General features: G+C 45.4%; 1 protein-coding gene across 1 annotated transcript; it reads left to right on the forward strand.

Annotated features, from left to right (window-relative positions):
* Positions 1-993: 993 nt before the first annotated feature.
* SLITRK2 (SLIT and NTRK like family member 2) lies at positions 994-5207 on the forward strand. Its single transcript, XM_029930067.1, has 2 exons — positions 994-1296; positions 1777-5207. Exon 2 carries the CDS (start codon positions 1820-1822, stop codon positions 4355-4357), a length of 2538 nt encoding a protein of 845 aa, XP_029785927.1. The 5' UTR covers positions 994-1296; positions 1777-1819; the 3' UTR covers positions 4358-5207.
* The last annotated feature ends 4595 nt before the right edge of the window (positions 5208-9802 follow it).

Genomic DNA, 9802 nt, shown 5'->3' on the forward strand with positions numbered 1-9802 from the left:
CCTCTCTTCCCGGCTGCCAGCCTTCCCGCACCGCTGCCTCCGGTTCTAGCTCCCCAGCCCTTGCCGCCTGGAGCCAAGGCCGGGCCACGGGCGCCGCTCCTGGGCTCCCACACACCGAGCGACGCTCGGCCTGGCGCTGCCGTTCTGACACCCACCCCTCCTTCCTGCGGGCACAGAGCACACATTTCAACTTCCTCGTCTGGCTAACTCTAAACCTCCGGGAGCGAATGGTTCTGTGGCGGCTCATCTCTAATGCTGAGCCAGCTTTCCGAATCCAGGCAAATAGCTGTCTGGCCGGTCACAGCCCAGAAAGTACTTCTCTCCGCACCGAAAGCAAGCTCTGTGCGGAAAAGCAACAAGCCCTGTTCGCCCTCCCCCACGGGCACTGTGCAGCGGACTCTCACCCCACTGGGCACTGAGAGGCTCGGAGCAGGAGATCTAGAAGGCTGGCAGGTGGGCCCCAGTCCTGTAGCAAAGAAGAGGCACATCTCCTACACACACACACACACACACACACACACACACACACACACACACCCCCTCACTGGGAAGATCCGGACCTCTGCTCGGGAACTGGGAATGAGACCCTACTGGAACAGCCAGGAGGGAGTAGCAGGTGCAAGCAATCCCTCGCAGGGGGCAGGGGCCGGGGGCCGGAGCAGCCCCGGCGGTCCAGCCCCCCAGCGGGGCCCCTCCCGGAGAATCCCTCTCTGGGAGCTTCGCCAGCCTCTCGCCGCCCGCCGGGCCGGAGGTGGAGTAGTTCCGAATCCACTGACGCAGCTCAGATTCGAGCCTCGCGGAGCCACTCGCGGCGAAGGGAGGCATCTGCCCCTCCCTCCCCCACCGCGCGCCCTCGATCCGCTGCCTGCCCCCTCCCCGCGTGACGTCACCCCAGCCCTGTCCGGGGGAGCCTGCAAAACCTCTCAAATTCAAACTGCTGGGCGCACTGCTGCCGCCGCCAGCGCTTTGGAAGCGCGCGCCCAGGCTCGGCCGTCGCCTCCGTCGCCGCCGCCCGGGCTGGCCGGCTCCCCGAGCTCCCTGCGCAACCGCACCCCCGGGTCGCCGTCGGCTAAGCCTCCCGCCGCTCGGGCCCTCCTCGCCTCCCTTGCGGCCTGCCGGATTTCGGATTTCTGCGTGCACCCCCTCTCCCGCCCCCGGGCACGTTAAGTCCACCGGCGGAAAGCAGGGCATCCCCCCGTCAGCGGTGTCTTCTTTTACCTTGCTCTTCTTCTCTTTCCGAAGATGCCCAACTACTGGTGGACTGCAGAAGAGAGGGGTCCCGTCTTCTCCTGATGTGTGAGTAACCCCCACCCCGCGCTGCCTTTGGGCTTCCATCCTCTCCCCTTCCCCCACCGCCAGTCCCCTGATTTTCCCACCCCCTTTTTGCGCAGTTAAAAAAAAAAAAAGTAAAGCAATTTCTGCCGCGAGCCTAAAACGGGCGAGCCGCCCGAGATCTCTTCAAGATACTCCCGGGGGAGGAGGAGATGGGCTGGATTTAGTAGGACAACTCGATTACTAATGACTCCGCGGCTGGCTGCGACCCGCCGGGAAATCAGGTGCAAGCATGTGTGTTCCGGGACCCGTGTGTGGGTGGGCTGGGGGCGGGGGCGAGGAGGGGAAAGACCGCTTCGAGAAACGCAGTGATTTCATTCTGCCGTGTTGCCCACTCCCCGCGTCGTCCCTGCCTCCCCCTCCGCCCCCCTGCTTTGCCATTTTAATCGGGCTTCCTTGTTTCTTTCTCCCCCGCATCCTGCTCTCTCGGCACCCTTCCCCAAGGTTTGCCTGTAGGTACCTGAACTGACACCGACGGTGCCTAAAGATGCTGAGCGGCGTTTGGTTCCTCAGTGTGTTAACCGTGGCCGGGATCTTACACGCGGAGAGCCGCAAAACTGCCAAAGACATTTGCAAGATCCGCTGTCTGTGCGAAGAGAAGGAGAACGTGCTGAATATTAACTGCGAAAACAAAGGATTTACAACTGTCAGCCTACTCCAGCCCCCCCAGTATCGCATCTATCAGCTTTTCCTCAATGGAAACCTCCTGACCAGGCTGTACCCTAACGAGTTCGTCAATTACTCCAACGCCGTGACTCTCCACCTGGGCAACAACGGGCTGCAGGAGATCCGGACCGGGGCGTTCAGCGGCCTGAAAACCCTCAAGAGACTGCACCTCAACAACAACAAGCTCGAGGTGCTGAGGGAGGACACCTTCCTGGGCCTGGAGAGCCTCGAGTACCTCCAGGCCGACTACAATTACATCAGCGCCATCGAGGCAGGGGCGTTCAGCAAACTGAATAAGCTCAAAGTGCTCATCCTGAATGACAACCTCCTGCTGTCGCTGCCCAGCAATGTGTTCCGCTTCGTCCTGCTGACCCACTTAGACCTGAGAGGGAACAGGCTGAAAGTGATGCCATTTGCGGGTGTCCTCGAGCATATCGGAGGGATCATGGAGATCCAGCTGGAGGAGAACCCGTGGAATTGCACTTGCGACTTACTTCCCCTCAAGGCCTGGCTGGACACCATAACGGTCTTTGTGGGGGAGATCGTCTGCGAGACTCCCTTTAGACTGCATGGGAAAGATGTGACCCAACTGACCAGGCAAGACCTCTGTCCCCGAAAGAGTACTGGTGACACCGGGCAGAGGGGCGGCCACGCTGACACTCACGTCCAAAGGCTGTCACCTACAGTGAATCCTGCTCTCAACCCAACAAGGGCTCCAAAAGCCAGCCGACCGCCCAAAATGAGAAATCGCCCAACTCCCCGGGTCACTGTGTCGAAGGACAGGCAGAGCTTTGGACCGATCATGGTGTACCAGACCAAGTCCCCTGTGCCCCTCACCTGCCCCAGTAGCTGTGTCTGTACCTCTCAGAGCTCCGACAATGGCCTCAATGTCAATTGCCAAGAAAGGAAATTCACAAACATCTCCGACTTGCAGCCCAAACCTACCAGTCCAAAGAAACTCTACCTGACAGGGAACTATCTTCAAACTGTCTATAAGAACGACCTCTTAGAATACAGTTCTTTGGATCTGTTGCACTTAGGAAACAACAGGATTGCAGTCATTCAGGAGGGTGCCTTCACAAATCTGACCAGCTTACGCAGACTCTATCTGAACGGCAATTACCTGGAAGTGCTGTATCCTGCCATGTTTCACGGACTGCAGAGCTTACAGTACCTCTATTTAGAGTATAATGTCATTAAGGAAATCAAACCGCTGACCTTCGATGCTCTGATTAACCTACAGCTACTGTTTCTGAACAACAACCTGCTGCGGTCCTTACCTGACAACATATTCGGGGGCACGGCCCTCACCAGGCTGAATCTGAGAAACAACCACTTTTCCCACCTGCCCGTGAAAGGGGTTCTGGATCAGCTCCCAGCGTTCATTCAGATCGATCTGCAAGAGAACCCGTGGGACTGCACCTGTGACATCATGGGGCTCAAGGACTGGACAGAGCATGCCAACTCCCCTGTTATCATCAACGAGGTGACCTGTGAATCCCCCGCTAAGCATGCAGGGGAGATACTGAAATTTCTGGGGCGGGAAGCCATTTGCCCGGACAGTCCGAACTTGTCAGATGGAACCATTTTGTCAATGAATCACAACACAGACACTCCTCGGTCGCTTAGCGTGGCTCCCAGTTCCTACCCTGAACTACACACTGAGGTTCCCCTGTCCGTCTTAATTTTAGGATTGCTGGTGGTCTTTATCTTGTCTGTCTGCTTCGGAGCTGGCTTGTTCGTCTTCGTCCTGAAACGCAGAAAGGGGGTGCCAAGCGTTCCGAGGAGTGCCAACAGCCTAGATGTGAGCTCTTTCCAACTACAGTACGGGTCTTACAATACTGAGCCTCAGGATAAAACGGACGGCCATGTCTACAACTACATCCCCCCACCAGTGGGTCAGATGTGCCAGAACCCAATCTACATGCAGAAGGAAGGAGACCCGGTAGCCTATTACCGAAACCTGCAAGAGTTCAGCTATGGCAACCTGGAGGAGAAGAAGGAAGGGCCAGCCACGCTGGCTTACACTATAAGTGCCACCGAGCTGCTGGAAAAGCAAGCCACCCCAAGACAGCCTGAGCTGCTGTACCAGAACATTGCGGAGCGAGTCAAGGAACTTCCGAGTGCAGGGTTAGCCCACTATAACTTTTGTACCTTACCTAAAAGGCAGTTCGCCCCTTCGTATGAATCTCGACGCCAAAACCAAGACAGAATCAATAAAACCGTTTTGTATGGAACTCCCAGGAAATGCTTTGTGGGGCAGTCCAAACCTGACCACCCTTTACTGCAAGCTAAGCCGCAGTCAGAACCAGACTACCTCGAAGTTCTGGAAAAACAAACTGCAATCAGTCAGCTGTGAAGGGAAACCATTTACAACCCTATGGCATCAGAGGATGCCACGACATTGGCTTTTGTGTTTGTGTTCTCCCTTTCTCAGCATCAATGGGGGACTTTGAAAATGTCTGGGGGATGGGGTGAAGCAATGATACTGCTTTTCCAAGTTTCCTTTAAATTATTTCTCTCTCACTCCCCTTCCCCACCTTTCTTCCCCTTCTCTCCTTAGGAATCATCGTCGAACATGAATGTTTTCTACAGTGCATTTTTTTCCATATATTTTGTTTCATGGTTTTGTTTCTTTTTTTCTTCCTTTATTTTTCCAGTGTGTGGGAATGGGAAGAGGAGATTGTAGTGAGTGAAGAAAGAGTAAGCAAACTTTTCACATTACAAATGGATATTTAGCCTATATTGTAGAAGATCTCCAAAGATCTTTTGAGACTATAAATTCTTTTGTAAATAATGATATACGGTATTTCTGTCTTCAGTTACCAAGTATAGCCGCTAGGCATCACTTCTTTGTGTTAAAGTGCCTTTGCACTTTAAGTACATTACTTAAATGTTGCTTTTAGCTTTGATAAATTGAAAAAATTTTAATGTGTTGTATTTTTGAAATTAAAAACACTGTAAAATAGATCAAAATGTCAGCTATATTAAGTCAACGTACAGTTTGCTTGAGTTGTAGAAACCAGCCTGTCATCAAATGATTCTAGTTGTAGGACTTTAGAGATTTAACTGTAAAAATATTTCCTTTCTTCTGGGTTTGTTCTAAGTGATTTTATTTAAGTCAACTAAGGGAATTTAACAGTGGACTAGAGGTCAGACTGCCTCAGTCGGGATTAGTAATTCATTAATAAAATATATTTAACCCAATATCAGAGTGAATTGAACAATTAATGCCCTTCCGTAAATCATGATTTTACACTAACATGGTCAGTGTTTTAGATTATTTTCCTAATTAAGAGTGCATTACACAACTTGTAATATATTTTTTCTGCATTAAATTAGATATTTTTATATATTTAAAGGAACGAGTCTGTATTTCTAACTTTTTAATTGAAATTAATATTTTTTCTGCCTATTGAAACATTTTCTATAAACACACACCAGTAGAGGCCGCCACACACCTCATTTAATAAAGACATATGAGCCATTAAATACCTTGAAGGAAGGAAGACTTCCAAGGTGAGATTAAAACATCCCAAGTAAGTTCTCTGCAAATTGAAGGCAGCAGAGACAAATGTATACATTACTTTCTATTTCTTTTAGGGTGAATGATTACACTCAGAATCCTCAATTTTCACATTTTCAGAGAAAGCAGCATTTTCCTCTTACATTTATTGAAGCATTAATGGGGTGCTATCAGATCATGTCCTATTTGCATCTCCGAATCAATTCAAAAGGACCTAAACCAAAAAAGTCAGGATCTTTTTTCCCCTGCCTTCTTCAGGCATGGGTTACTTGAATCTTTCCTCATCAGCTCAAGCAAGCCTTTCGTTTTGGTCTTAGCATTAAAATGATTTTTAACTAATCGAGTCTATACAACATTTATGAAGCCTTATTAGCCTGTAAAGAATTTTTAGATGCAAACATTATGGTGTGATTTAAACAAACAGCCCTTCTTTACAACAAAAAATAGTTTTGTTTTGTCTATTGTAAATCCTTATGCAACTGGGATGGTGATCTGCATATAAAGTAGTCCAGCTTTTCAATTCCTTATTAAAGCAATTGATGGCGTCTGAAAGAAGCACACTGTTTCCTTTTCATAAATAGGTTACTGCACATAATAATCCTTTATTATCATGTGCAGATTGAAGTGGATTCTCATAACTTACTTTTAAAGCTTTAAAATGACTAATAGTATAGTGTCCATCCCTATAAACAATTCGTGCAATAGGCTTTCAATTAGAAATTACTTGGATTGATAACTACTGGTGCAAAATCGTTGTTTAACAATAGAAGTTAATTATGAATATTTAAATGTAAAGGGCACTCGAAGGAAAATGCCTTTAACAACCTTAAATCTCTGAATATCTACAGTGACAAGCTAACATGTTCACTCTTTGATTAGAGATCATAATTCCTATTCAAGTCCATTAGATCAAAGTAAAAAATGGTGGCCTGAAATGATCTATAAGAAAGTTAATGCCGTGAGATTTCACATGTCATAGAAGAGGACAGAGAGTATCATGCTAAGTGAACTTGGAGATAGCTCCTGGAACAAGCACCTTCTCTTTGAGGGAAATGTGTATATATGTATATACATACATATGTATGCACACACACACACACACACACACACATGCGCGCGCGCACACGCACTCATCACCCATATATATAAATGAGTTTCAAAAATCCTCTGTGGGTGCTCTCATTTCATGCAATGATAAATACACAATACAGACGTAGGTATTTTGGGAAGTGATTATAAAGGCAAATTAGTATACATACTCTGTTGAGATAGTTTTTAGTTTTAAACTATCTAACTAGAACTACTGACATGATTCCACTCCCGTGTTTGTTCTTATTCAACCGAAAGTAAAGTCATTCCATTTCCATAGAAAAACAATTCATTAATCTTAAATAGAGATAGTTTGATATTCATTTAGTTACCTGATTTTAAAGAGGGCTCCTGGAAGAAGTCAGATACATAAACCCTCTCGCTTAGTAATTATGGTGTACATCTAGATTCCCATGCTCCTTCGATTTTCACTTTATTTGTGTTAGGTTTTAAGATGAAATTATTTGAATGTGGTTCAGACTATTCCACTTAAAGTCATCATACACCGTATACTTCATAGCTTTCTTTTCTAATGCAATCACAGACACTTTGATGTTTATGAACTTATTAGCATCCCCACTGACTATATCATTTTGCTTTATCCACTCAAGTGCTTTCAGACATATTTTATTTTAGAGTTTTGTTTATCTCCTACAGCTGGATTTTGCTATTTCACTTTTATTTCATGTGCAACCTGTAATGGGTATGAGCATCGGCACAGCGAAATGGTTTCAGCCCGCAGAATGTGGTCTTCTGCACCCGCCCTGCCTGGAACAGATCTAGGTGTCTGGTCCTACAAATGGTGAATGGTAATTTCTTTTGACTCGAGCTCTTATTTAATTACTTGCACTGTTTCTGAATAAACCTGTGGCTGTTTGTATTGAAACACTCAAAAGTACTACTTCTCAGTTTGGACACAATAGCCAAGGGTCTGATTCGGTTCTGGACTTTGGTCAACCCTTGTATCTTTTTAGTTCCCTCCGGCAGTTGGTGAGTAAGGAAATGACTCTTCAACTTCTTCTGCTTTGTTCTCTGATCTCTAAGGTGATTTCATTTTTCCAGATATTTCCATGTCATCAAGGGCTCTGTATTTTAATGGATTCTACCACGAAAAATGTATAGGGAACAAGAGAGAGGTTCTATGGTTTTTCAGACTCTGGAAATTCATTTTGATTATACACATTCCAGAAACACACTGGAATAGAATCTAGAGTGAAGAAAGCTTTGCAGACAGTTCTCCCGATTCACTCATTTTTTTACTCATTCATTCGTTCAATAAATATTTATTGAGTGCTTGCTTCCTAGGTGCCAGGCTCTACGCTGTGCACTGAGGGGGTACAGAGATACAGTGGACAGATCTCTGCCTCATCCCCTCGATCCCTACCCCCCGCCCCGCCCCAGGGAGCTTACTGCTAATAAAGAAGAATCTTACTTGAATGACTGTCACCTAGAGTAAACAGTGGGAGCAGTAATGAAATGCAAGAAGTTGGATTTTTAAAGGTGATCCTGTGCGATGAAATATAAAAGTGATGTCATAAATAGACTAGCTACGGCATAACCACCATTAGCATTTCTTTAAAATCACGCAGATAAAAAGGGGGAAAAACGCAAAAATAAAGCGACTTTCTGCAACATTCTGGCCTGAGGATAGCTACATACTTGTGCTATCTAAAGATGTACATTATAAAGATGAGTCCCACTATTGTAAATACAAAAATCACAGATGTTCTTAAATTTTCTGGCACGTCCATTTCGTAGAGGCGATATTTGCTTTCCATTTCAGTGCTTTAAAGGTAACATTTTGGCTTTAAGTGTCGTTTCTCAATTCAATGATGAGACACCTGCCTAAGTCCCGAGAGGGAAAATTAAGAACTGTACATACGCGCACTTCGCTTCTCAAAATGGTTGTGCAAACAGTCACGTGTACCTTGAAGTTTTGTAAATCAAATTGTATTTTAAATGCATTAGGGGAGCTGCCACTTAGAGGACACTTGTGAATCCTTTTATAAAGCCAAAAGCCATTTTATAATACAAGTAATCACTCTAATCTCTGTTTTGTATGCTTGGATTTTCAATATCGATTTCGCTGAAAACAGAGCCCACCTGCACAATAGTGTGTGTTGCCAATGCTGTTTGTGATACGTGTCTCTTGGTTGCTAAGGGCTTAGACTTGAAAATCTGCCACTGTTCTGTGTGAACTGAGCCATCTAGCGATTCTGTGATGGCACAGTGGCATTCCTGAACCATCCGAGTAGCCGTCGCACCCCAACTCGATCGGACATGGGACTCTTCTCAGCAGCGTGTCCTCTGTCAGATGGGGGCCACGTTTTATTAGAGGGTAGAGTGACTCCTGTATTCACATCCTATAAAGTGCTTAGAGTCCTGGGTTTTATAATGACTATGGTAGTATGTAAATATATTGAATTGCATGTGCGTTGGAATTTTTTAGCAGTATTTTAGCTTGAAAGGACTTGTGCAACTACTGTTAGATTTAGTTGCAAATAATCGTTGTCAAGTTATTGGAATAAATGGCAAAAATAAAACAAGCTCTTGTGTAGAATTCTGTGCCAAACAGTGACATTGTTTCAAAAAAATGAATGCCATAGTTTGGGCTGTTCATAGGCAAAATGAAATATTGAAAATGATACTGTGTTATTGGATGAACTGCCTACACAGGTGTTTTATACCATAGTTAGTGTTCGGTTAATCAACAAATGTTCACAAAACACGAACATTTGAATTAGTTAGAAAAGTTCTTTACAATCTTTTTTTTTAATAATAGTTTATTGTCAAATTGGTTTCCATAAAAAAGTTCTTTATAATCTTAAGAGGAATTAAGTACAACGTATTTTGAAGTAGTTCGAAAAATTTTTAGAATATTTAGGTAGAATTAATGACAAAGTATTACTGGAACTCAGATGTGACTGTTCAGATGTCTACAAATTAAGGTCTTCTATCCTTGATATGATTATACTTTACACATTAAGGGTAAAATGAGCTTTAAAAAATCTTTTTAAGACTTTTCTGTGAATGTCCATTAGTATCAGATGTAAAAAATTAAAAGTGAAAAGAATAACAAAAACCACTCCAAACAGAGACGTCTTTCTAGGAATTGAAAGAGAGTCTAGCGATTCTCCACACTCCCACCACACATGCCCACCCACACCACCACCAACCGTTTTTCATGAT

This window comes from Suricata suricatta, chromosome X, assembly GCF_006229205.1.
Source record: "Suricata suricatta isolate VVHF042 chromosome X, meerkat_22Aug2017_6uvM2_HiC, whole genome shotgun sequence".
Classification (NCBI taxonomy): Eukaryota; Metazoa; Chordata; class Mammalia; order Carnivora; family Herpestidae; genus Suricata; species Suricata suricatta.